The sequence below is a fragment of the Chenopodium quinoa genome, unplaced genomic scaffold (genome assembly GCF_001683475.1).
Source record: "Chenopodium quinoa cultivar QQ74 unplaced genomic scaffold, ASM168347v1, whole genome shotgun sequence".
Classification (NCBI taxonomy): Eukaryota; Viridiplantae; Streptophyta; class Magnoliopsida; order Caryophyllales; family Amaranthaceae; genus Chenopodium; species Chenopodium quinoa.
This window is the reverse complement of record NW_018744041.1, coordinates 688537-716447: the sequence shown is the minus strand read 5'-3', so window position 1 is coordinate 716447 and position 27911 is coordinate 688537. Positions and strand designations below refer to the sequence as shown.

The 27911-nt window shown below is 36.9% G+C and overlaps 2 protein-coding genes across 2 annotated transcripts; both read right to left on the bottom strand.

Moving 5' to 3' along the window:
• Positions 1-1521: 1521 nt before the first annotated feature.
• LOC110690410 lies at positions 1522-4613 on the bottom strand. Its single transcript, XM_021867234.1, has 3 exons — positions 4022-4613; positions 2956-3145; positions 1522-2158 (listed from the first exon to the last, which is right to left on the bottom strand). The coding sequence occupies exons 1-3, from the start codon at positions 4522-4524 to the stop codon at positions 1952-1954; spliced, it is 900 nt and encodes a 299-aa protein (XP_021722926.1). The 5' UTR covers positions 4525-4613; the 3' UTR covers positions 1522-1951.
• A 391-nt stretch (positions 4614-5004) lies between these two features.
• LOC110690409 lies at positions 5005-26546 on the bottom strand. The gene is made up of 9 exons (XM_021867233.1): positions 25717-26546; positions 23742-23828; positions 22184-22273; positions 16528-16611; positions 16216-16377; positions 14014-16125; positions 13389-13535; positions 6529-6803; positions 5005-5787 (listed from the first exon to the last, which is right to left on the bottom strand). The coding sequence occupies exons 1-9, from the start codon at positions 25762-25764 to the stop codon at positions 5697-5699; spliced, it is 3096 nt and encodes a 1031-aa protein (XP_021722925.1). The 5' UTR covers positions 25765-26546; the 3' UTR covers positions 5005-5696.
• Between the last annotated feature and the right edge of the window lie 1365 nt (positions 26547-27911).

The window sequence follows — 27911 nt, the reverse complement described above, 5'->3', positions numbered from 1 at the left end:
TTCCGACTCAAGCATGACCCAACCCAAACCTGATCCACATAGGTAATGAATTAATCTGAATTGACCCGACCCGAGTTGACCCGTCCCACTCTTACCCGACCCAAACCTGACCCGTTTACCTGAATTGACAACTCTAATTACGAGTACCATATAATCAAGCGGGTTTCATTTGTGGTAGGTTACAAATCGAGTTTGATCGAATAGCGGTTTATGCGGAGTCATTTTGTCTAGTCGAGGTCTTGTTTTCTTCATCTTAAAATAAAATAAGTGTTTCTCAAAGCTTTTGGCTTATTGAGCACTATTGGAAATTTGACATTTTAAAAAGTTAATTTGTATGTTTGGTAATAATATATACTAGTAGCTTAGTAAGAGAGCTTTTTGGACTAATAAAACTCTTTTAGAAAAGCTCTTTATAAGTATGAGAGCTTTTAAAATTAGCTTATTGAATAATTAGCTTTTTGGGTATTAAGTGCAATGAAATAACTAATAATAAACAGCTATTAGTATTTACTTAGCACTTTTACACAATCAACTATTTACAACCAACTAGTCAAACCATGCCACTTAATACAATCAACTAGGAAGTATATAAATAAGCTAACAGCTAAATATCAAATAAGGCCTAATTGTGTATACATAAAAATTTCATATTCTAAAAATAGACTTAGGGCCCGTTCACTTCAGCTTAATTTCAGTTCAGTTCAGTTCAGCTCCAATCAGTTCAGTTCAACTATTCTTCTCTCATAAAATATTCATTTCAGCTCCAATCAGTTCAATTCAGTAAATGTGAACAGACCACCCTTAGGGTCCCGTTTTCTTCACCTTACAAATAAAAAACTTTAACAAACAAGTATAATAGAGAATTAGTACAAATAGGTTTTATTCCCTCGTTTTTTTTAAAGTGTCTCATTTCCCTTAAACGATCATTTTTCAATTTCACTTTAGTAAAAATAATTAATTTTGACAAAATAATTTCAAATTAGTAAAAATAAGGTGAAGAAAACAGAGTCTTACTAGAATATCAAACCATTTTTGCCTAATAAGTCTTGAAACCTTATGTATAAAGCAATTCGAGCATTCTAGTCAATTGTTTATGTCCAATTTAGAAAGAAAAAGTCGCTTCAAAATGCTTTTAATATTTAGATTATACAAGAAATTAATACACTTTTCACAAGTCAAGTAATAAAACTAGAAGGTGTGTCCAAATAAAAATACTTGGAAAGATATTAAATTTAACTTCCAAATTTAACGTCACTTGGACACTTTAATGAAGCTATTATTTTCTGCAATGAAACTTTAGGCATTTTTAGGATTTACCACCAAGCGCAATTTACATTCAATGAGTGCTTGACTGGCACCAAAACATCTCATTGATACCTTTTCTTCTAAGGGATCTCCCATTCCATGAATCCATGATCTCATAATCATTCCCATTTTCTAAGGCCAGGTTAATCAACAGAAGCATCATCATTCAAAGACCAGGGCTAATTCTTATCCTGTGAATTGCGGTATATTGCTAAATGAAGATAATAAAACCACCTATGATTTTATTGCTCTGTAAATGCCACTACACTAATACAGTTTCCGTGTCTAGATTATACACAGTAAACATAAATACAGCAAAATAGAACCTTCAAGTAACCTGATCAAACAGTACAAATTCTTAGTTCATGCCAATAAAATAGCCAGGGAAAGCAAGAAAGCATCCATTGTGGAAATCAACCAGCACAGAAGATCACTTGAGAGTTTCATTTGACTGAATGACAAAGCCCAATTTCAGGACTACCAGCAGACACTACAGAAGAAGATGCTGAGCTTTCATAGCTATAAGGCATGATCCTATTAGTACTCGCAAGAATTGAATCTAAAAATCCATATGATCCTTTTAAATTTGAACATCAGACCTGTAGTCATCAATGCAACCTCCCACTTCATGAAGATTGGAGGGGCACTATCTGGGCTTACGGGAGAGACGGCCACCAGTTCTTGGTGCTCTATCCTCTGTGAAGGGCTGAGTTGCAGGATCTGCAAGGCCTGGTAACCTTGATACACTTCCCTTACCTTTTCTGGCATTAGGTCCAATCACCTCAATCATGTATCTCCACCCATCAATTGGTCTTCTCCTGCTGAATATGTGTGTCTTTATAAAACTTGCTATCTGCAAATATTAATACAAACAGAAACCATAAATCTTAAGGCATAATATACAATCATGCAAAGTATGAAGAACAGAAATTTGGAGAGAGGGCTGAATCAATATGAATATAAAATTCACTTAACCTAAGTTTATAAAGTTAAGCATGTATTATTACGGAACCTTGTTCAATCGGAGATGCTTCTTGTAAAATGAGACAATAAAGTGAAAACGTACATCTTTCAACTATCTTTCACACCTTTTTAGGCTTGATAGCACCTTCATCCATCAAATTTTATGAGCAAAGTGATTAAGCAAGTTTATATCATTGGCATTAGACATGTAATTGATTGAGCTGCATAAAAGTCATTGCATCTGAACTCACTTATAAAGTCATAAGTAGCTGGAGTATGGACCATGAGACTTATACACCTAGTACACATAGAAAATTTCACTTTCCCACTTATATTATGTCAGGTTTCCTTCAGAGATGCTACCAATAAACCCATAAAATTGCAAGGAAGGAAGTACATACACTAAACTCACATGTCCTTATGACTATAGGCCTACATACGAAGGGGTCAACAGGGATACAGGGCATAACCCCCCCCCCCCCCCCCCCCCCCCCCCCCCCCACACACACACACAAAAAAAAAAGGTCATCACATAACCTGCACCATTGGTACAGATTGATATCTCTCATAATCAACTGTTTCTATTCCTAAAAGAAGGTAATCCATACACTTAAGGAACACAATGAGAACAGTTTTGGCTATTGAATAATATCATAAATTAATGCATTGCTAAATGTATATGCGCACCTGAAATTTGCAAAATGCCATCCGACGCTCAAATTCTTGCAAAAGGATGTCTTCTTCTCTCCGTGACATCTCCCATACATTGCCATCTTCAGATTTGGACGTTGATTCCCAACCATCAGGCTTATTTTTAAACTCAGAAGTACTGGGAACTTTTGGGTCATTCAGATTATTGCTAGCAGAGTCAAATATCCTACAACAGCAGCAGTTTCAGTACATTCAGGTTCTAAAATATTTCCTTTACTTATGCTGGGGAAAGGCAGTGTACAAGGTTATAGTATAATAAGTAGAAGATTCACATAATAGAACATGCTATCTAGAATAGACTAAATTGAAGTATAAAGCACAACATGAAATTTTCTTCTTTATGATGAATTACAGAAGCTAGAATATCTCCTTACTTAAACCTAAATTAAGATTAAAATGCAACATACATATATTTTTGTATTTTTGTCTAAGACCTCAATACTCGCCTTCAATCTAAAACTCCCATTAATCCATTATCTTGTCCAAAATTTAAGCTGTCAATGGACCCTTTAACCAATTACCAGGGTAAACATCGTATGGTGTAAGCCTTTTAACTACAAAAACCCAATTGTAGAGCTAAAAAGGCATTAAATGAGCAATTATATCTATACTAAGAGTACTTGTATTGACATAAGTACATGTCCTAGAGTCTAAGAAGAACTGTGGAAGTGTCCATTCCCATGTCAAAGTATCGAGGATCCAACATGAGTACTTCAAGAAGAGTCAGAGTAACACATCCCACACAACCAGCAGCAAAAAAAACACCCAATAATCAAACATACACATACTAGCATCAAGCTAGAGTTCCCAAATTATCACAGCAAACAATCTTGATGCCCAATTGATCCATTTCATAAGTTCAAGAGTTAACTACTAAACTTTCAAGCAGGCGTTCTCTCAGGCATAAAAACAAACACCTGGTATGCATAAAAATTCATAAACAAACAACAAACCCCAGATCACCAAAACCCCAAAAAACTTGATTTTCCCAATCAATGAGAAAACACAATAAAGCTAAAAATAGAGAAAAGAGAAAACTCACTCAGAACAACTATCAAGAAGCTTGTCAATATCATCAGCAGACCCACCACCCAACTTAGCTTCTTCAATCAATTCAATCTCTTTCATCCAAAGCCCAGCATGAATCCTCTGTTTCTTCAACCTATAATCCTTCTGCACATTCTCCAAACTATACAACCCACCATTTTCTTCCTTCTTCTTAACCTTCATTTCCTCCTCTTGTTTAGCTTTCTCTCTGTTCATACGGCGGTTCTCCCAGTTTTCATTCATGTCTTCGACAAACGCCTTAGTCTCAGGGTCAGCAGCGTCGGGAATAAGGCCGAAGTTGACGTCGGACTCCCATGGTGCGCGAGTATTCTTGCCGGCGAGATCGTCGGGTAGCCACGCAGTTTCCCAGGCGTCGTTCCATTCATCGGATTTGTTGCCGGAGGAAGTGGAAAGATGGCGGCAGTGGTGGAGGAGAGAGAAGGGGAGTTGTCGGAGAAGTGTGGTGGTGGTTGTTGAGGACTTTGTAAGCCTCTGCATTTCGGTTTGTTTGGGTGATTTCAATTCTCAAATTTGGGTCATTTTATACCCTGTCCATTTCTGCATTAGATTTACTAGTGTTGTAATGTCTACAGTTTAGTTCACCTTATTTTTACTATCTAAACTCATTTGATTTGATATTTTTATCTGATTTGACACGAGGATAAATGTACGATAATCATAATGAAAAAATATATCAAGTGGGATCTTCATTCGTAATAATATGTATTTCATTAATATGTAATGTATTTCATTACGAAATTTTTATGATATTCTGCAATAAAAAATTGCACATAAAACGATAATCTAATCTAAACCTTTTTTTTTTTAAATAAGTAAAAAATAAGTTGAAGGCCTCTCTTGAAATCCGTAAGAAAATTTTACGCTAAGCTATTCCTCACTCTCTTGGAATTTCTTTTTTGGTAACCATTATATTTGAGTAGCATTTTTGGTGAGTTTTTAATACTTCCTCAATTTTTTTTTAATTGCATCACTTTTGGTTTCACGGGACTCTTGGCCAATTTTTGGAGTAGAGAGAGGTTGAGAGAAATGGTGGTGGTGGTGATATGGCAATTAGGTGGAGTTGGCCGTGGCAGCTGTGCTAGTTATTGTGGCCTAGGGATGGGGCAGGTGCAAAGGCCACCTTCACTCCTTCAGGCCGTGGATCACAGTTGATGATGACATTGTAGGTTTGGCTATGCAACATTTTGTTTCTTCTTAGTAAAGTTTTTGTTTTGTGAGAGCTTACTCTTAACAATAACAATACAATCTGATATGTTTAAACTTTGAAGCAAAAATGCATTTTCCACTTCATCGGTAAGTGGAAACAGAAAACCATTAACTGACAGTACCTGTTAGTGTACCCTATACAAAACTAAAAGCTGCAACGATTTAGTAAGTTCAGTTGATTGTCTAACTATACAATCACAATGAGGGCAAAGAATTAATCATGTAAAAAAGAGGGATTTTGACTGGCTCTTGAAAGTGAAGGCAAATTCACAATTCCACATTTGCAAAGGCGTGTGGGTTTAAGAGTTCATCCCTTCCTGTCATTTGATGGTGCTAATATGTCTGCCATAGTTTACCTGAGAAACCAGGTCAGCACACTCCAAATAAGACTGTCATTGTTGCCAGCTTTGCTTCCAAGATGATAATATACACTCAGGCCACACTTATTGACTCTGTATGTTGTGCCGTTCACATACTCTGCTGCTGTTTTCAGTCCACCACTTTTCCGCTTGTCCTTCACTGAAACGTTTGCGGCTGAGAAGACAAAATTGCTCAATAAGGAATCCAAATAACATGAACGCATTAATTTGATATTAATGCACCAATCACCAGTTTGTCCGTGGTGCAAAGTTGCCAAAAAATATAAAAAGATATTTCTTATTTCAAGATAATAATCTTCTTTTACCACAAAAATGGTCTTGGTTAAATGAAGGACAAGAACACAACGTTTTTGTAACCTTAAATATTTCAGCACTTCATTACCACTTACAATAGCAACTACAATGCAAAGTATAATTTAAAACCAATTCTTTGACCATAAGAAACATAAAAGTGATAAAACCCACTATACCATCCATTAGACCATTAACCATAGAGGCAGGTCGAGAATGGAGAGGTAAGTGATGATAGGCGGGAAATCAACGAGGGTGGGTGTGGGGGTCCACTAAATGGGGGTGGTTTGGAATAATTTTGACACAAATAAGAAAGTATTAGTAGGAGGTTCTAAAAAAGACACCATGTAAGAATATAATCAAGATATGCAGATATTAAAACATAACAAGCACTGCCTGAGTCTACCTGACAAAAAGACCAGTTAGCTGGAAAAGAAAGTGTTTGCAGTGTTACATACTTGTAGTCTTGTACACATTCCATCAACTCCATATGTCCACATAAGTTAGAAGAAAGTTCATGAGATTCTACTTACTATCCAACACATAATGTCATATGTCACCATGCAGAAAGAACCTAATATAAGTTTGTTTCACAATACTGTACCTGAAACGCAAACGCTTGAGCTCATTAGTGCCTCCTGGCAAGGAGCAAAGTGTTATGTACACGCCAGGTTCATCTTGTACAACCCACTCTGTCTTTTCAGGCTGTGCTTTTTCTCCATTAGTTAGTAAGGCATCCATAGTAACAGTTGACTCACTTCTAGGAGACAAAAAGTTATCATCGGAGACCTTTCTAAAGGAACCCGAGGATTGCCCACAAAAATCTAATTTGCTGCTTGCATCTTTTCCTCCCTGTAACTTTTCAGCCATCTCCTTCAACTGTCGGAACAAATTTCACAGCCCATATTAGGGATAGTTAGAAAAATACTGTCATATGTCACCATGCAGAAATAACCTAATATAAGTTTGAGCAACAATAAAGATATTAAAACTGGATAGGATAGAAAAATAAAAAAAAAAATTGCATCTACTCCTTTGGAAGTACAACAAATATATTAGGGATTATATTGCATAAAAAATCGTATTCCACTTATTTATTATAGACATAGAATATCAACTACTTACTCTGTTGTTTTTAATTGTGTCATTTGAAGTTTCACACATCCCTATACAAAACTTCGATCATTCCTATATTTATTTGCATTTAGTAAAAATTATAAAATTTTGATATTTGGAAAACATAAATCAAGATAAAACTAATAAAATCCCACTTGACTATATCTTTTTGATAGATATTATATTTAGGATAATATTTGTCGCATGTTAGGATATATTTATTGTATATTTTGTATGTTTATCGTATCTAGGTTTCCTAACGTGTTTAGACCTATCGTTGTAAACTCTATATATTTGATCAATGATACACACTCCAGATTAAGGAGTTTTCCCGAAATCTAACATGGTATCACAGCTTAGGTTTTAGATCTCAATTTTAATTTTTCCAATTTCTTGGTTTTTTGTTTTATTGGGACCTTGCTTACATCACAAATTCCGCTACTTTATACTCTGCATATTTCATCAGATTTCAACTCATTCTTTTTCCTTTAACTTTCTGCTCCCTGTTCCATTGAACACTCCATGGCCAAGGACGACGAAGTACCCAACTCGCCTCCACCGCCTCCAACGTCGGAATTTCATCCGGCTCTAGCAGTCAGTAACATCAAGAACGCCATACCTTTGGTTCTTGATTACGAGAAGGTTCAATACTCCAATTGGGTGGAGTTGTTTGAGAATCACGCTTGTGCGTACAATGTGTTAGATCACATCGACCCAACCGTTTCCCGACCGACTGATGTTTCGGATGCCTTGTGGAAGCGTCTCGATGCAATTGTTAAACAATGGATATACGGCACAATCTCAACCGAACTTCTCATCACAATTTTGGCCCCTAAATCTACTGCTCAGCACCTTTGGGATAGAATTAAAGAAAATTTTCAAGATAATAAAAATACAAGGGCCGTGTATCTTGAAAATCAGTTTAATTTACTTCACATTAGCAATTATTCTAATGTCATTGCTTATTGTCATCAGATTAAGAGTATTGCAGTTCAATTAGCCAACACTGATCAACCGGTTTCGGAGCAGAAGATGGTCATCCGTCTTGTTTCCGATCTCACAAACTCGGACTTTGACACGGTGGCGACGATGATTCAACAAACCGAACCATTACCGTCGTTTAATTCGGCCAGGTCTCGGTTATTACTCGAAGAATCCCGTCGTGCTAATGACCAAGCACAATCAAGTCAGTCGGCGTTCGTCGCTCAACAAGACGCTTCGTCAAACTCCAATCAGCAGCAACCAGCCGCTAACGGTGGCCGCGACTCCGGTGGTCGCGGACGTGGGGGCCGAGCCGGTGGCAGAGGAGGTGCTGCGGGTAAGGGCCGTAGAAAAAGGAGAGGCACCAATTCCACCAAGCAGCCCAATAACTCTCAACAACAGCAAACCCCACCTCAAGCTCAACAGTGGCCCACACCTCAAATGTGGCCCGACTTTTAAGCCCATCCGTGGCATGGATCTTAGGCCACACCACCTTGTCCATATCCAACCACTTCTGGCCAGTTGGACAACCTAGGCAACAAGCACCCAATGGGCCTTCACATCACTCAGGTCTTCACATCAGTCAGGCCCAACGCAGCAAGCATACTTGGCCAATCCATCACCTTATGGCCAACTTTATATTCCCACGGAGCTAGGTTCGGCTTACTCGTCCATGAATTTACCTAATCCGGACAACGGTTGGTATATGGACTCGGGTGCAACATCTCACATGACTCATAACTCAGGTACTCTCATGCCCCTAATTAATTTAAGCACTAATAATAATATTTTAGTTGGCAATTGACACCGCATTCCTATTACGGGTTATGGTCATACTACCCTTCCTAATAATAAATTACTCCTTCGTGATGTTCTTTTAGCCCCTCAAATCATTAAAAACTTAATTTCAGTTCGCAAATTCACATCTGATAATAATGTTTCTATTGAATTTGACCCTTATGGCTTTTCTGTGAAAGACCTTCGAACAGGGAGGATAGTAACGAGATGCAATAGCTTAGGAGACCTTTATCCAGTCACCACCACCACACCTTCATCATGCCTTGACTCTACTCTTATGGTCACTACCCCATCCACTTGGCATAGTCGCTTGGGTCACACTGGAGCTAGTTCTTTTAATTTTTTAAGGAGCAATAAGTTAATTAATTGTAATAAGGAGTAATTTTTGCAATTCTTGTCAATTAGGAAAACATGTTAGAAAACCGTTTTATGATTCTACTAGTCATACTACTTATGCTTTTGATATTATTCATGCCGATTTATGGACTTCCCCAATTTGTAGTGTTAATGGTCATAAATATTATTTAATTCTCGTTGATGATTTCACTCACTTTGTGTGGACTATTCTTATTGCTTATAAGTCTCAAGTTTTTTCCACTTTTGTGAATTTTCGTAATTATGTCCAAACTCAATTTGAACAGCCCATTAAAGCCTTTCAAAGTGATCATGGCCGAGAATTTGATAATGATCCTTTCAAAAAGCAATGCTTAGATATTGGAATGGTCTTTAGGTTCTCTTGTCCTCACACATTCTCACAAAATGGAAAAGCCGAACGTATAATTAGAACCATTAACAATGTCAAACGCGCACTTCTCTTTCATGCCTCCCTTCCACCTAATTTTTGGGTTTATGCTCTTGAGACCGCTACATATCTCATAAATATTTTACCAACCAAAGCTCTCAAAAACATAACTCCAACTCAAGCGTTGTTTAGAAAACAACCTTCTTATGCTCACTTACGGGTGTTTGGGTGTCTTTGCTTTCCTAATTTATCATCCACTGCTCCACATAAATTAGCTCCTCGCTCCGCTCCATGTGTCTTCTTAGGTTACCCTTCGAATCACCGCGGCTATAGATGTCTAGATATTTCAACTAATAAAATTATTTTTACTAGGCATGTCACCTTTGATGAGCATTCTTTCCCGTACACCAATTTGGGTCAATTTCGGATTAAGGACTATGATTTTTTGGGTTTTGATGAAGCTTCTCCTCTTCTCACCCACTATTTGCTGCGTCATTTACCTCAACCCACTACACAAGCCCAGCAACCAAGACCAAATCCCAACCAGACCCAAACCCCGCCATCCCCCCAATCCCATGCCCAGTTAACTCCGCAGGTGGTCTGCCCATCCCCTGCCACAGTTGCGGCCCACCCGCGGCCTGCACAGCCACACAACCCAGCTGACTGCTCCGGCGCCTCACCCAGCCGAGCCACGCCCCGCTAGCCGGACCCCACCTGCCGCACTGCACGGCCACCATACACTCCTGCCCCTGCTAGGGGTATTCCTCCCATTCAACCCACACGCCCACCACCACCATCCCCTCGTGTTACTCGTAGTCAACGAGGCATATTTAAGCCAAACCCAAAGTCCAGTCAAACCTCTTTGATAACTTCGGGTCCCTCTATTCACAAGTCACCCATTCCAAAAAGCTATAAAAAGGCCTTACATGAGCCTAATTGGAATGCGGCAATGTTTGATGAGTATAGTGCTTTAATTAAAACGGGGACATGGGAGTTGGTGCCTAGGCCAACGGGGGTGAATGTTGTTAATTGTATATGGCTATTTAAACATAAATTCAAGTCTAATGGTGACCTTGAAAGGCACAAAGCTCGTCTTGTTTGTGATGGCAGGTCGCAGGAAGTTGGTGTAGACTGTGATGAAACTTTCAGTCCAGTAGCAAAACCGGCCACTATTAGAACTGTTTTGAGCTTAGCTATGGCTAAGAAGTGGTCGATACATCAACTAGATGTCAAAAATGCCTTTTTACATGGTGATTTGCAGGAAACAATTTACATGTATCGAACCTCCGGGTTTTGTTGATCGGAGGGCTCCCTCTCATGTTTGTCGGCTCCGCAAGGCTCTCTCTGGTTTGAAACAAGCTCCTAGAGCTTGGTACCAACGCTTTGCAAATTTTCTTATTAATTTGGGTTTTGTCATTGTTAAAAGTGATAACTCTCTCTTTAGTTTGCGGCAGGGAGATGATACGGCATATTTGCTATTATATGTTGATGATATTATATTAGCTACCTCATCTGACAAGTTGTGCACAGGGATTATCTCTCAGTTGCAAACTGAGTTTCCCATGTCTGACTTGGGGCCTCTTAGCTATTTTTTGGGTATTGTTGTAACCCGAAAACCTTCTTATGTGCTTCTTTCTCAGGAGAAGTATGCACAGGAGGTTTTAGAGCGTGCAGGAATGGCTTCTTGTAAACCTTCCGCCACTCCAGTTGACACTAAGTCCAAACTTAGTGCAGATGCAGGGCCACCTTTTCGGGATCCTACTTTGTATCACGGTTTAGCAGGTACCTCACTTTCACCGGGCCAGATATTTCATATGCGGTACAACAGGTGTGTCTATTTATGCATGATCCTCGGGAACCTCATTATGAGGCATTGAAACGCATTCTGCGTTATGTTCAGGGTACCATTGATCACGGTATACATTTATATCCTACTGTTTCTCATCGACTGAGGGAGGTTGTCCCGATACCAAACGCTCCACATCGGGGTACTGTTGCTTCCTTGGGGACAACCTCGTATCTTGGTCATCTAAGCGTTAACATACATTATCTAAGTCGAGTGCAGAAGCAGAATATCGAGGCGTCACAAATGTTGTCTCTGAGGCGTGTTGGCTCCGTAATCTTTTGCTAGAGCTACATTGTCCTCTACGGCAGGCTACCATTGTTTATTGTGATAATGTCAGGCTATCTACCTTTCAGGCAACCTGGTACAGCACCAACGCATAAAACATGTGGAGATGGATATTCAATTTGTTCGAGAAAAGGTTGCTTTGGGACAGGTTCGGGTTCTCCATGTTCCTACTAGATATCAGTTTGCAGACATTTTCACTAAAGGCCTCCCGCGAGAATTATTTCTGGAATTTCGATCCAGTCTTAGCGTACGACCTCCTCCCGCTACGACTGCGGGGGTGTGATAGATATTATATTTAGGATAATATTTGTCGCATATTAGGATATATTTATTGTATATTTTGTATGTTTATCGTATCTAGGTTCCCTAACGTGTTTAAACCTAGCGTTGTAAACTCTATATATTTGATCAATGGTACACACTCCAGATTAAGGAGTTTCCCGAAATCTAACACTTTTCTTACGTATAAAATGCAAATGATGGTCAAAGAGAGATGTATGAGCAGTCAAAAAGTCCAAAAGGTGCAACTTTTAAAAAAAGAAGTTACAAGATAATATTTAAAAGCCTCAGGTTTCAATCTTAAAATAGATACTCCCTCCATCCCTTAATACAAAGCCTTTTTCCACATTTATTACTCACATAATAAAGAGAAAGACTTTTAATTTATGGACGGAGGGAGTACTAATCATAGCACAATATACAGCAAGCCACAAGATAATATTTATGCTAAGTAATTAAAAACAAGTTTCTCAATGACAAGAGGCTTTTTTTTTTTTGCAAGCAATCTCCACAAATTTCATTTTCAATACATAAAAAATTGACTGATGGTTCACAATAGCTTTCTCCTTTCCCTTCTCACTCCTACCTTTTCCGATGGGTGTCCTCCCTTATCTCATTTTTTTCACTTCCCCATCAAAAAAAAAAAAAAAAAAAAAAAAAAAAAAAAAAAAAAAAAAACTTATAAATGACCATAGGAAAAACAGAGAAAAAAATCACCACCTATATATATGAAGGTTCTCGTAAGAACCCATAATTATGCGAGGACACTCTATATTCTATATTTTTACTCACATGTTCGAAATTTTAAATGAGTTAAATTAGATATTTTAAATTACTATTCACATATTCTAAATCTTAAATTAGTTCTAAATTTTAAATTGTGTTCTAAGATTTTTTTATTTTTATTTTTTTATCATATGTTCCAAATCTTTACTTGTATTTTCTACACTTTTGCTCACATGTTCTTAATTTTACTAACATGTTCAAAATTATAAATGAGGTGTCCTAAATTTTTATTCTCATGTTCTAAGTTTAAAATTAGATGTGCTAAATTACTCATATGTTTTAAATTTTAACTCACATGCTCTGATCCTTAAATCAAAGGTTCTAAATTATTACTCAGACAGATTTTGAAAACTTTTAATCACATGTTCTAAATTTCTATACACACGTTCTTTATTTTAGACCCATTCTTAGATAAATATGGTGTTCTCATATAGGGACCTATTCTCACCGGACCCCTTTTGTCAATACTATCAAAAAGAAATTCTTCCATTGTCAATACAGTCAAGACAATTATGAGTTATGAAAAAGTGCTGAAGATATGAATAACTGGAAAAAACAATAGATGAGTGATGTATCTATAGGGACTGCATGATGCTTTTGACAATAATTATGGAGATGTTGGGCAACTAACCTGTGCAGTCAGGGACTTAATGACTTCCTTGGCAGCTTTGGATTTCTCAGCCTCATCTACTGCTACCACTTTGGCCTCCTTAAGTCGCTTTCTTGTTTTCTCCAGTTCAGCTTCAAGAAGCCTATTGTCACCAGTAAGTTTTTCTACCTAATAATTTGATCCATAATTTGGTCAGAATTTTACCAATTAATTGATAAAGGATAATGGCACATATGCCATAGCACAAATTCATTATAAGTTTATAACAGTAGAAAGCCTTGGTAGGGCTTTCCTACATTCATCTGGAATTTTTTATTCATGTATAATATCCAACTATCTATACCCTAAGGTGTCGGTTACCAATGACACTCACCAAGGTGGACTCACTGGATAGGAGTATCAGAGTAACAAAAACCCTACTTGTTCTTTCTACAGGATTCCTTTTTATAGATATAAGAAAAAAGGAAGCATACATTGTCTATGCACACTTTTCCTTTTATAGATGTACTAATTTGAATAATGCATGTAGCACTAAGGGAAGCACATAGGACATAACAAATTAGTATAACATGCATACAGTAAGAAACGGAGGGGGCATAATATCAGAATTACAGAACGGAAATCTCTGCTTTATGAAATGGCTCACCTCTACTCTTAATTGAACAACTTCTTGCCTCAAATCATCTTGTGTAGGCTTTGAGTTAGGAGCCATAACTTCCGGAGATGTAGGAAGACTGATCGAATTATTAAACGTAAATGATCTTGCAGGACTGCACCCTTGTGAAATGGGTGATGCTGCCCGAGAAACCATCCTGGAACCAGGAGCAGAAGCTGAGACTCGTTTATCTGAGGTTCCCACCATAGGGTATAAACTGCTTGATACATGACTACTGCCAGGTTGAAATATCCCATTGAAAGTAGGAAAGATGGAGTTCTCAACTTTTCCTAGTTTGGCACCACCCTTAGTACGATCACTATCAATTCTTTTCAGGGAATTGACAAATGCGAGTCCCCCGAATTTCGGAAGTAATGTTTCCTTCTCTGCTCCTTCATTGGACTTTTGAAGACTGATTTTACTGACAGGTCTAGGGATTCGCATATTTCCATATTCTGTTGCTTTCTTCAGCTTCACATAGCAATCATCACAAACCCGGTAAGGCTTATTCATGTTTGGAGCCAAAGAAGCTTTCAGAGATCTGCGGCTGCTGCATGCCTTGCAAAATACCTGCCCACAGTTGTAGCAATTATGACGTTTCCTTCGGAAACCAAATGGATTATGACAACCAGTACACGTAGAATGGTCAGTTCCCGAAGCCCATTTGTGTAAACAAATGGCAGCAGTAAAATTGGACCCACATGCTACTCTCTTTACTTGGTTATCTTTCATAAACTCAACAAGAGTAGGTTCATTTCTGTGGTCATTATCTCCATGACCTAATTGCCCATTTGTCCCTCTTCCCCAAGTGAAAACCTCCGCCCTAGATGTCAAAACTGCAACATGATGAGAACCACAAGCAATATCTTCTACAAAATTGTCTGCAATCTTACCCTCAACACAAAATGGAGTTCTTTCATTAGCAGCAGGACATCCTAATTGTCCATAAGCTGTACTGCCCATTGTATAAACTCGTCCAGAGGTAGCAAGAGCAACAGTAAAATCACGGCCACAAGCTACTTTGCAGAAACTATTATCCATTAGCACTTCTACACACTCAGGGATCAGTCTAGCTTCCTTATCACCGTGGCCAAGCTGGCCTTTATCACCCTCACCCCATGTAAAGAGCTTTCCCGATGCTAAGAAAGATCTATCAAACATAGTTTCACTTTCCAGAATGTCAACAACTGCCGCAGTATGCCAAGCACCACAAGCTACCCTCAGTGTTCGTTGTCCCTTTAAGGCCTCAACTTCCCTTGGAACAGTATAGCTCATACGGTCTCCGTGGCCCAGGACACCAAAGGTACCATCTCCAAATGTAAACAACTGACCAGTTGATAAAACTACAGCAGTATGCCAAGGTCCACAAGATGCAAAAGATACATGCATACCTTCTAAAGGGCCAGATACTCTTTTAGGTATCCAGTGACCTGCCTCACTAACATGTCCAAGCATACCGGGATTCCAGGTACCACCACCCCATGTAAAAAGATCACCAGATGTTGTAATGGCACAAGTATGGTACTCCCCACATGCAACAAGTTCTATGTTCATACCACTAAGACCTTCGATCAACTTTGGATTGGAAACATCAACTTCCACACCATGCCCAAGCCTGCCTCCTGACTCTTCCCCCCAACTGAAGATTTCCCCTTGCCTGTTAACTAACACTGCATGCCTAACACCACAAGCTATATGATGAACATCAAGGACCACTGTTGATTCTAGTGCCTTGGGTAGATTAGCATCAAACTTGCCACTACGTGAAACTCCAAGGGAGCCACCACCCATTATGCCCTCACTGATTCCTTCTCCCCACATGTAAACATCACCCAAGGAATCAAAATCATCAGGAAAAGATCCTTGACTTGATGAACTTACCAAACTTGATGAACTAATCCGAATGCTTTCAGATGATGAATTTCGGCCCGTAAAGTTTTCTACACTGTTGGAAGGTGGAAAGCTAGCAACATAGGTGGATGCCTCGGTCTGACTGCAGTTATTGGATGCTGCAGTGTAAAGTATTATGTCGGAGAATGCTTTTCCCAATCCAGTTTGTGGAGGACTCTCACTTGGCACTTGGCAGGGTGCATCCCCAGCATCCTAATGTAATTCAAAGCAAAAGTAAGTCAACTGCAAGATTGCTTATGATTTATAATAAATTAGATAGGAGATTCTGGGAATGGGACAGACATGTGATGCAATTGTTTGATGAATTCTGCGATTAGTTGAGCCATCTGCAGATGATGTATTACTCTCCCTTGCTTCATTTTTCCATTTACGCCAGCCATTCTTTGAAATTAGTGCCTTAAGACCAACAAACCACACTTCAGCTTCATCTTTGTCCTTGCATATCTATCACAAAGATTATAAGAATGTTAAAAAGACTTTTTCAATAATTTGGCACATAAAATTACTTCATACAATAAGAACACTGCAAATGATAGCAAATGGATCCTGAATTACGAACTTGGAAAGTTTTAGCATTCATAATAAATGACTCACCAAATCCAATGATCTACTATCATTGTATATAAGAGAAAATGATTGATACTCCTTTTCAGGCCGAGGATATCGCTTAAAAATTCCCTGAAATGCAGGAAAATCACCTCAAACAATTAAAATTATAATTTAAAAAAAAAAAAAAAAAAAGGAATTTCAGCCCACTGCACTTTCCTTCTTTCATCATTTTTTTCAGGCTTTGGATGCAGAAGATTCTCCGAAGGAACTGTAATAGAGAAAGAGATACTAGTAGACTCAACACCCAAGAAGTATTGGGATGTAATAACTAGCTCACTACAAGGATCTTATCTTTTTTTTTTTCATAGGATAGATCATACCCAACCTGTGTTTTCCCTTTCCAATCTCTTCCTCTTCATAATTGTTACGGTTGTTATATAGGTGACTGTGTATGTGCATGCATGGTATGTTATGAATTTCCTACAGTTCAGTGCCGCTCGCAACGCTGGCAGAACTGGTACTACTACAAATATTGTCTAGATTATATTTGTATAATATAGAATTATTACTATAATTAGGGGTGAGCTTGGACAAGAGGTTCGGTTCCAATAGGTTGTAAAATTAAGACCTGTTGCAACAGGTTCAGGTTCTCTGTTTTTTGGAACCGTAGGATATCCTGTTACTTAATAAAAGATATCACTTAAGCTTAAATGATAAAATAATTTAAAACCCAACTTTTAAAAACTAAAAATGACAATGATAAATATATGTATTAGATTTGCTAAACAGCCACTTTTGGTTTGTGGTATTTGCGAGTTGTAAAAGTTATATATAAATTTGTGATCATCTAGAATTTTTTTAAAGTTAATTTTGCAACAAGTACTCCCTCTATTTTTTTTAAAAGCGTCACTTGAGTTTCTACACTTGCCGAGGTACAACTTTGACCATCAATATCTTTAATTAGAATTTAGTACAAATTATATATATATAAAAAATATTTATTATAAAAGTAGACATTATAACAAATCCAACAATATATTACAAGATCATGTTAATAAATTATATAGTAGTAAAAAAAATTAAGTCAAAGGTAATACATGAATAGTGCAAAATCTCAAGTGATGGGTTTAAAAAAAACGGAGGGAGTATTAAGTATATAAAAAGGCCGGGTTCCTTGAACCGAAACCTGTCAACAGGCTTAGGTTCCGATCCGATTATCATTTAGAGGAACATGTTGCAACAAGTTCCGATTCAGGTTCCATGTCTTTTAACTGTTATACTCAACCCTAACTGCCCTAATAATTATCTTGTCACTTTTTATTTTATTTTTTTGGGAAATTCTCTCTGGTAATCACTAACTTTTATTTTTTCTCAATGGTAAACTCTGAAATTTTTTATTATCAATAGTAATCACAAAGTAATATAATTAAACTAATGGTAACTTTGTTAAATAATTTGTTGATTCTCTAACCATAGTTTAGCAATTAAAGTGCAAAAAGACACAACTACCCCCATTTAATTACCCTCAACCCCCTTCTTCTTCCTTTCTCCCCGCTGCTACGTACTCCCTTTGACCCTTTCCAACCACTTGCGCTGCTGCCAAACACCCCCGTCGACCGCCGCTGCCTCACCTCCCTTCCTCGTCGCTGCCTCACCACCCTTCCCTGTATCCCTTGCCCCATCTCCCTCGAAAACAACTTAAATCCATACTCAAAATTAACGAAAATCGACCCCAAAAATCAACAAATTCGACCCCAAAAATCCCCCAAAAATGAATCAGACCCTCGTCTCTTCTCTTAATTTTCCTTACTGCTCTTCATCATCAAAACCCATCATCACAAACAAACGAGCATCATCAAAACCCAGCATCGATCACAAACGAGCATCATCATCAACATTACACAGTCGTTCGATTAAGACATTTTATTTTGCTTTGAAATTGAAGCTTGCGGCTGCAAACTGAGTGCGACAGAGGCTGTTGTGGGACGAATTGGAGGCGCTGGTGATTATTTCGGCCGATGAAGGTGGTTGTAATCATGGTGACGAGGTGATTGCGGCGGATAGATGCTGTTTTGATGCTAACCATGGTAGGAGCATCGTAGATGGAGCGAGGGAGATGCGAGGGAGCAGAGGTGCTGCTGAATGGTGGTTGTAATCGTTGTGGCGAGGTGGTTTAGTGGAGTGGATTTGGAGGTGATTTGGTGGAGTGGATTTGAAGGTGGTTGGTTGCGGAGGTGGCGAGGTGATTTGGTGGAGTGGATTTGGAGGTGGTTGGTTGCGGTGGTCCGACGCCGTTGTTTGGGTCAATTGACGAAGCTGGTGGTGTGGGTGTGGTGGTAAGTGAGGGATTAAGCTGGGTGGCTCGGGGAGGGGGTTGGCAGGTGGCTGGTGGTGGGGAGGGGTTTGGATTTTTTTTGTTTTTGTATATTATTTTTTAATAATTTAAAGGGTACTAATGTAAATCTATTATTACTTAACCAAAATTAACCCTAATTAATCGTTTAATGATGTTCAAATATCATTAATGTTATCATTTGTTTATTAATATTAATTTGTGATTACCATTGATAATAAAAAATTTCAGAGTTTACCATTGAGAAAAAATAAAAGTTAGTGATTACCAGAGAGAATTTCCCTATTTTTTTATAAAAAAAAAAAAAAAAAAACCTAAAGAAATATAAGGAATTTTCTGATTCCTATACCTTTAGTGGAGGGTTGTTTTGAGGATTTCAAGAAACAGAAAGGCAATAAATTACCTTGATTTACTTCTTTTGTTGTTTGATTAACCAATTTAACCATTACTTCTACGATTCCCACTTCCCTTTATCATGATTCCTCCCTCCCCCAAAGAATCATTCTCACTCTCAAAATCCTCTGCACCCAACTAGCCCTAACTCCCACTTTGACCATCTCATTACACCACATAACTGCAAACCACCACTCTGACCACTAGAGGGCCCTTTGAATTACTTAACCACCATTGAAACTCAACCAACCTCCTTGAACCACCTACACACCATCAAAAACCACCCCTTCCTCTAAAAAACAACTAACCTCCACCGAAAACACATAAAACCACCCCACCACCAATAATCCACCACAAAACCAATCATCATCGTAAACCACCCACAACCCCCGAGTACCATCCCAACCACCCTATGAACAAATCCTAACCTCCCTGAAAAACCACCTAACAGCTTTGAAAACAAAATCGACCCTTAGTTTTAAAAGGCACAAAAGTCCTTGGAGCCTAAGCGCAAGGAGAAGGCGTGTGTGTTTGAACATGAGCACACTTTATATATATATATATATATATATATATATATATATATATATATATATATATATATATATATATATATATATATATATATATATATATATGTTAGATAAGTCTACAAAAAGTATTCTAGGAAAAGATAAAAGGGCCATGTGATCCAAAAAGGAATTAAGGTACATGGGGTTTCTTTCTCCTCTAATATTATAGTAAATCTAACTTTAAAAACATTATTTAGGCAGGTGATATTAATAATTTTCTTGCTAAGGCCCAATTGTATTTACGTTAAATAAATATTTATTTTGGCGGGTGTTATCGTTACTTTTGCTGCTAAGGCCCTATTCTATCACCTTAAGTTAATAATATTTATTTTGAAAGGTGGCATTTTTACTTCTGTTGCTAAGTCCCTATTCTGCTGACCCATATTGAAATTATTGATGCCATACAACATTAAGCACAAAAGGCTCTCGTGCAGCCTAGAAAAATGTGCATAAGCGCACACCTTTTGTAGGTTTTTGCACCGGGAAGAGCTAAGGCACGGCACCAGCTCTTGCACCTAAGACAAACTTTTTAGAACTAAGGACCCACCCCATCCTAAAACAACTTGAACTACTTGAAAACCACAACACCTACCCTAAAAACAACTCTAAGAATCAAGAAAATCAACCAAAAGGGGAAGAGAGATGTCCTCTTCTTAAATGTTTACTTTGTTATCAAGATAAAGGCAACTGTCCAACACCTTTTTCTCTAGGGTAGTCAACCAAATAAAAAAATTAATTAAAAAAAAAGCCACAACCTATCTTTTTTAAATCTAACAAGTCTGGGATTGAGAATGGACAGGTTTATTGTCTAACAATGCCTGTTGGAATCGTATCTATTTTACAGTCTTACATCCTCAAAATACATTCAAAACTTAACCACATCATCACGTATTGCACGATGTGATATAAGGTACTAAAATACACTGCATTCTCTACCAAAACAACCGATATGCATCTGAATTGACCGAAGAATTGCATGAATACATGTGATCGCCCTTATTCACACCTTTGACCTCCTTACAGCTTCCACCTTGAACTTCATCAACTTGGCTTTCTAATTGGTGATTAGATTACCTGATTGTTCAAGGCTTCTAGACATCATAACAAAGGGAGAAAGCCTTCACATATTTGCACCCCATTAGCTCTAATAAGATAAAAGAAACCTAAAAGGGAAATGGCGCAATAAATACGAAACTTCCCAAAAAGGTAAATGATGCAATTATTAGTGAAAAATGAAGTAAAAAGTAATTATCACTATATTTTCAAGTCTTCAAGCAACAACACTCTAGTCCTCCAAAAATGGCAGATGAAATCCTCATCACAGTTGGTAATGGACACCACCAAGAACTGAGTCCTTGGCCTTTGTTTTGTATTATTCTTTATTAAAAATGGACAAAAAATTAAGTAATTGAAAATTTTCAGATAGTTACAGGCCTTACAGCAGTACTGTGGTATGTCTTGTTGCCCTTATGTTTTGATGATGATCGATAATGACTTGGAAAACTTTATGGTACTAATCAAGTTTCTTTGAAATGTTTTTAAAAATCTTTTTTATATCAAAGAAGTAAAGATTTTAAATCTATTGGTTTTTTCCCTAAAATTTTGCAAAATTCTATAGCAATTTTTCCGATCTTTTTGCACAAGTGATCTTGGAGCGTGGAACTTGTATGTTTGCATTTTTAATTTAAATAAGGTTCTTGAGAAATTTAAGGGATCTTATTTGTTGATTAAGGAAATTGTGGACACCCATTTTTGCCGTCCAACTCCTAGTGTCCTTGCACCTTATTTATAGAAGCATTTTGCTTTGGATTATTACAAGAGAATAACCTTTGAGCTAAAAAAGATGTCATTTAACTTGAGTTCTATTGTGTCTTTTTGTTCTTATACAAGTGTTCTTACCCGAGTTGTATATTTGGGAATAGGGTTCGAGTGAACTCTACAATAGCTTTGACTGAAGCTTTATTTTGAATGAGAGATTTGAGAATACAGTAGGTCGAGGGATCCCCTGTTAGGAACTTGGATAAGAGTCTTAATTTGTGATAAATTGTTGCTATATCATAGTAATAGGTTGTAAGTTGGGACTAGGAAAGTTTCCCCGTAAAAACTATAGTGCACGTTTGAGCTCCTTGTCGTTTTAGCTTTTAAATATTCCGCAAAATTTGGCTAAGTTCCCTATACTACAATTTTACCCCTCTTGTGCTTTGAATAAAGGATAGCAAGCATATAAATGTACCTCTTTAACTGCAAGGAGGCACTTTGTATTACAAAATAAACTCATACTCTGATTTAGTCCATTATAATCCAAAGATCACAAGTCAAATGGTGACTAATTCTTGACTACCAATATTTTATTACTTAGCTAGAAATGGACAGTCAAACTTACAGTTCGCTGCCCAGGAATAATCCTTGAAACTTGGCTGAGTTTAAGCTGTTTCTCTTCCTTCCCAGAGAACCATATCAATACAGATTCATCCTGATCATACAAAGCAAAGGAGTCAACAAAATTTAAGCAGCAAGTTCTCTCAAATATTGCCACAAAAAAAAAAAAAAAAAAAAAAAAAAAAAAAAAAAAAACCCTTCACTAAGATACAAGTTTAAGGCCACTGCTTTCCTAGAATGTAAGCAATGCCTTTCATGGTAGAAGATAGATGAAAGTAGGATAGGCTGAGAGGAAGTCCAGTTTACTGAACAAAATAAATACCACCCTTGTGGAGAAATGAATGCAAATATATTACAATTGAGTGCAAATGTAGCTTCAATGCCATGCAAGAATCCATATATTCCAAATCTTAGTTTAACCTTGTCAGTGTTTGAAAAAGCACGCCTACACGCTAAGGTGCAAGGCGTCAGGGGTCATGCACTTTTTATGGTCTAGGCAAGGCAATTTAATTGAGGTGCAGCTTAAGGCGCCTCGGCACATCCCTGAGGCGCACAAAGCTTAAGATAATTCATCCTTCCATGCATAAAATGTGTACATAAGTATCAAAAAAAGTATATATATACTCCCTCCGTTTTTAAATACTTGCTCCATTTCCATTTTTTGCACTATTCATTTGTCCTACTTTGACTAATGTTTGTGATTTATACATAAGAATAAATATAGTCTTGTGGGTACTTGTTGGAATCATCTCAATGAATAGATTATTAATTTTCAATTGTTAGAATTTATACTTATTGATAATAAAGATATTAGTAATCAAATATTAGCATCGACATGCGTGTCCAAGAGAAATGGAGCAAGTATTTAAAAACAGAGGGAGTATATATATATATATATATATATATATATATATATATATATATATATATATATATATATATATATATATATATATATATATATATAACTGAGATCATGTGAGAACCAAGGTGAATAATAGGAAGTAGGAACTAATCTCAGTCATTGATCGCACTCCATCTAATGGCTCACATTGCACCCGTTCTTATGAATGGCATTCTCATAATTTTGCTGTTTTCAAACTTTTTTCCAGTTTTTTTTAACTTTTAAGGCAATTTCATTTATTGTAAGACTGATTTCATTTACTTTTGAGAAATGAAACTGGAAACTACTTTATAAAATTAAAATATTACAAAAATGCCATTAATGATACGGGAAGCATGTGAGCCGTCCGATTAACATGATCTAAGGGCCTAGATTAGTTCCTAGTTCTTATTTTGGCCTTGGTTCTCATTATAACTTGGTTATATATATACATATGTATATATGTATGTATAAACATATGTATATATGTATGTATATACATATGTATATATATATGTATATACATATGTATATATATATATATATATATATATATATATATATATATATATATATATATATATATATATATATATATATATATTTGTTCATAGGACTATTACAAATACAAACAAAGCATGTGTTAAGCACTTAAGTGCATAAGACAGGGAAGTCATACATTTGAAAGCCGGAATGGGCAGAATTTAGGCTTCCCTCTTCGCCCATACTTCAGCAAAGTTGCCCCTTTCTTCAATGCAGTAACCGCCTGAAAATGTAAATAAATTCAGAGCTATATCTATACCATCCACATCACAAACATAGTTATATTTTCCAAAATCGTATAATTGATTTACAGTCACAGAATACAATAGCTTCTCTTTATCCAAAATAATCATATATGACACCTGATCTAATTTAATCATAATTTGTGTGGCTTAGGGGGTTGATCAAGGCCTTGATAATAAACAGATGTGGAACTTTCATTAAAGCTGATCCCTTTTCCTCAAATTCATTGTAGGTACACCAATAGAAAATAAACATTTTCAGATCTTAAAGGGCTAAATCTGTAATTTTGGGACATCCTTGCAATTTGTCCTATTTCAAGTACAATTTGATGCAGATAATGAAAAAAAAATGTACTAGTGACTCCATCTCTACTGCAATTTTCCTGAAATTCGTAAGTTTGAGATCTCACTAGTCACTACAGCATTGTTCGGCACAAATTCAAGGTCCCAAACTTTCTTAATGATATGTATAATCTTTTACTTCTCATAAAAACTACTTTTGATTGATATTTTCTATTCGTACAGTTAAATATCATCCAAGAAAATCTAAACAATTCCAAATTGCAGGTGTTCTAAATCCCATGTCCAAGAATTCTAGGTCTCGATGTATCATATCTTAGACATGTACCCGTAACGGGTATTATAGGTATAGCAAAAATTTGAATCTTGATGTCTATCTCAGGAAAATATCTTAATTTCTTAAATTTACAGTCCACATATTCCATCTTAACTCTGCCCTTTGCTTCTAAAATATGTCTCAACTTTTATATTTCCACAGATGACTTCTTGTATTACTTACGATAAGACTAATGTACCCAAAATACAGACCACATCATTTGGGAGCCTTGTATATCTTCACTTAGTGGCAACTGCTGGTCTAACCTCCTTTATACTTATGATAATAATCCAACCATGTGCTATAGGTCTCCTTGTGGTACCTCTAAATTCTAACTTCTTAGAAGTACATAGCATTGAGTGCTTTCTCATCTTATATGCTTACAAGAACTCAAAATAATTATCAGGCTATCTTGAACTCCCTCCATCCCAAAAATATTTCCTATTTGACTTTGGTGTGAAGAGAAAGTTTTTCCAAATAACTACAACTTAAATATCACATATCAAACCCTAACACTTGTGGAAAGGTTCAGATTACCTCCAGTGTAGGAAAAAAAAAAACTGTTATAGAATTTTGTACATATTGCCAATGGGGTGTGTTTTATAGAGGTAAGAGAAAAACCCGAATGTTTCCATAACCATGAAGCTCCTCAATTACCAAATATATACACATCTGATATTAACATAAGGGAATTATAGCATGTGTCGAAGACTCTCGTGAGCTCTTTAGCAAGCACTACCCAATCAATTGGAAAGGGATAATATTGACAGGCAAGTTTGCCTGCCTTGAGGCATTTGAATGCAGCAGCCTCCTTTAAACACTATTAGTACTCCCTCAATCCCCACTAGGAAATTTGCAGTCCCCTCACATCAAATCAATAATTACTATAATGATGCTCCCCTCAAACCCTTCTTATGCCATACGATCAAAGGTTACATCGGTCTACCAATCACTTCAACATATCAAACCTTTAGCTTTCACAATAGGAGTCAAGTTTCTCATATGTATCAGATGATAGTATACAATTATCAAAGCTATAAATTCAACAATAATGCTTGTAAGTCTCTATTATTAGATGATAAGTCAATGGTCTATTCATAAACTTACAGTCAACACAAAGCAATCATAACATAATTCCTTGTACAATATACCAATCAAAGAACATCAAACACAAAATAGTTTCAAATAGCTTTATACAATAAAAACATCATACATTTCCTTCCTCCCCAATTAAATAGGAAAGCAAAAGCTACCTGTTCAATGTCCCTTTCCCCGGGGCCGCCCCTCGTCGAATCACCCATCTACGTTGCGAAATCCAGCGTTGTTGTGATCGTCCCAGCCTTGTTCTACCCATTTGAACCAATCCAAAAACGACTAATAATGCTAAACCTGAAATTCAGTGACTCAACTTCTAACCCCATGAAAAAACAATGCCAATTCTCCAAACCATTATCGCTTCTCTTCCTCAAAATTTGTGCAATCCATCATCAAATTCATCTTCATCATTATATAACCTCAAAACGCATTGTTCTCAAGCTCATTTACTCCTCTAAAACCCCAAATACTCAAAAATAACCCCAAAATATGCAAAATTAAGCCACAAAATCAGCTCTTACAACTCTATATCCCCCCAAATGAACCCTAATTATTCGAATTGCCTCAAATAATCAACTCACACAAAATCAAACTTGTTAAAAATTCAAAAAATGGCTCCAAATTACCTCAATCAAAACCAAAAAAAATCCACCTAAAATCCCCAAAAATGCTCCAAAACTAATCGAAGAAATCTTCAATTGCCGCCCCCAATTTGACTTCGGAGCTCCAAAAAATTCAAGAAATCGTCAAAAATGGTGACTAAATCCCGATCAAAAACAGAGAAAATTCTACAAAATCTAAGGATTACAAAACGTAACGCATGAATTCTCAATCTCTCTCTCTCTCTAAATTGAGAAGGAAGGAGAACAAATTCTTGAATGCGTTGAGTAATTTTCTCTCTCCTCCCTCCCCTTTCCTGCAACAAATGTGACAAGAACAAGGCAACGACGCTTTGAAGTGTTGAATTTTTTGTTATTTTTTTAAAGTTGAAGGGTGCCACGTAAGATACCTGGAGTTTTATTGGACTTCTCCCAGGCTATATTTATGTTGTCTTTACATTTACGAAGTAGGCCCAATTTAAGATTTTTGGGCCCACTTTTTATGCTTTTCTTTTGTTTTGTGGGGTGCTGTGTTAGTGTGTTACTGTAGAGGTTGTGTTTTCCCGCTTGTCTTTCAAGTTTATGTCATAAACTCACGTGATCCTACATTTTCAGGGGGTGCTCCCTAAGGCCAAAGTAGAGGGTCTTGTTCTTTTCCCTCATTTTTGTTATTGAAGGCGTTAAAAAGTGACCTGATCTGAAAATAATTTAGGACTCCGTATTACGTATGATTCAATTTATAAAGATATTCTATTTGAATGGACTTTCGACCCTGGCTTGAATATCTAAATTGCCAGACTCTAATTGAATAGTGATCCAATACGAATTTAATTTGAAATTTGCAAGTATGAGACTCGAATATGACATGTGGCTTAGAGTTGATATGACTGCTATATAGCTTAAATTTTATTGACTAGAAGTTTAAATTTGAACTCAATTTAAACCCTGGAATAACCCAAACCAGAATTTTATACGTAGAATTGTAGAAACTCAAATTTAACATGATTTCCCAAATATGATTTTGAAGCTTTGAAACCCGAATTTAACCAGATTTATTCTAATCCAATTTGAATTCAATCAAACCTGCTACTAATTTGACTTACATTCAACCTAACCTTTTTTAGGTCCAACCGAGCTCAACTCAAAGATATGTTAACAACTTAGCTTGTAATCAATGTAGCTCGAGTACACTTGACAAATTGACCCAATCCAAATTTGACTTGAACCTAAAATAACCTGCTAAAAACATATACTAGTGCCAAACTTGAACTGAGCCACTTACGATTGGAATTGTATCATCCCGATTGAAATTTGACTAGACTTCAAATCCGACACAAACAATATAGGACGGATGACCAATCCGAACATAACCCCATCGCCTAACTCGCATAGATATATAAGTCCATTAACCCGACATACTTGGAACTTGAATTTGGCCTAACCTCACATACATTGACTTGACCCAAACATCCGAATTGGTAGTTGTTGCATTACATGCACACGGCGATATAATGGTGATGATGATGAATGAGCAAAATTTTGATATTAGTCTTGAATTTTTAACTTCAAAGGCTTTAAGCAAAAGAAACTATCAGCGGTGCAGGGCCTGTTCACTTCAGCTTAATTTCAGCCGAGTTCACTTCAGCTCCAATCTATTCAGTTCCTAATTTCCTTCTCTCATAAAATTTTTAGTTCAGTTTAACTCCAATCAGTTCGGCCAGTTCAGCTTAGTTGAGTGAGTTAGAGCTTTATTC

Excerpts from the sequence above, each read along its gene's own strand:
- LOC110690410 (XM_021867234.1), bottom strand. The coding sequence starts at position 4,524 with ATGCAGAGGCTTACAAAGTCCTCAACAACCACCACCACACTTCTCCGA. Across the intron at positions 3,146-4,021 it reads CTTCTTGATAGTTGTTCTGA|GATATTTGACTCTGCTAGCA; the intron begins GTGAGTTTTCTC and ends CTGCTGTTGTAG. Across the intron at positions 2,159-2,955 it reads TGGCATTTTGCAAATTTCAG|ATAGCAAGTTTTATAAAGAC; the intron begins GTGCGCATATAC and ends TAATATTTGCAG.
- LOC110690409 (XM_021867233.1), bottom strand. The coding sequence starts at position 25,764 with ATGGGTGATTCGACGAGGGGCGGCCCCGGGGAAAGGGACATTGAACAG. Across the intron at positions 13,536-14,013 it reads TTGTTCAATTAAGAGTAGAG|GTAGAAAAACTTACTGGTGA; the intron begins GTGAGCCATTTC and ends TCAAATTATTAG. Across the intron at positions 6,804-13,388 it reads TTAAGTCCCTGACTGCACAG|TTGAAGGAGATGGCTGAAAA; the intron begins GTTAGTTGCCCA and ends TTGTTCCGACAG.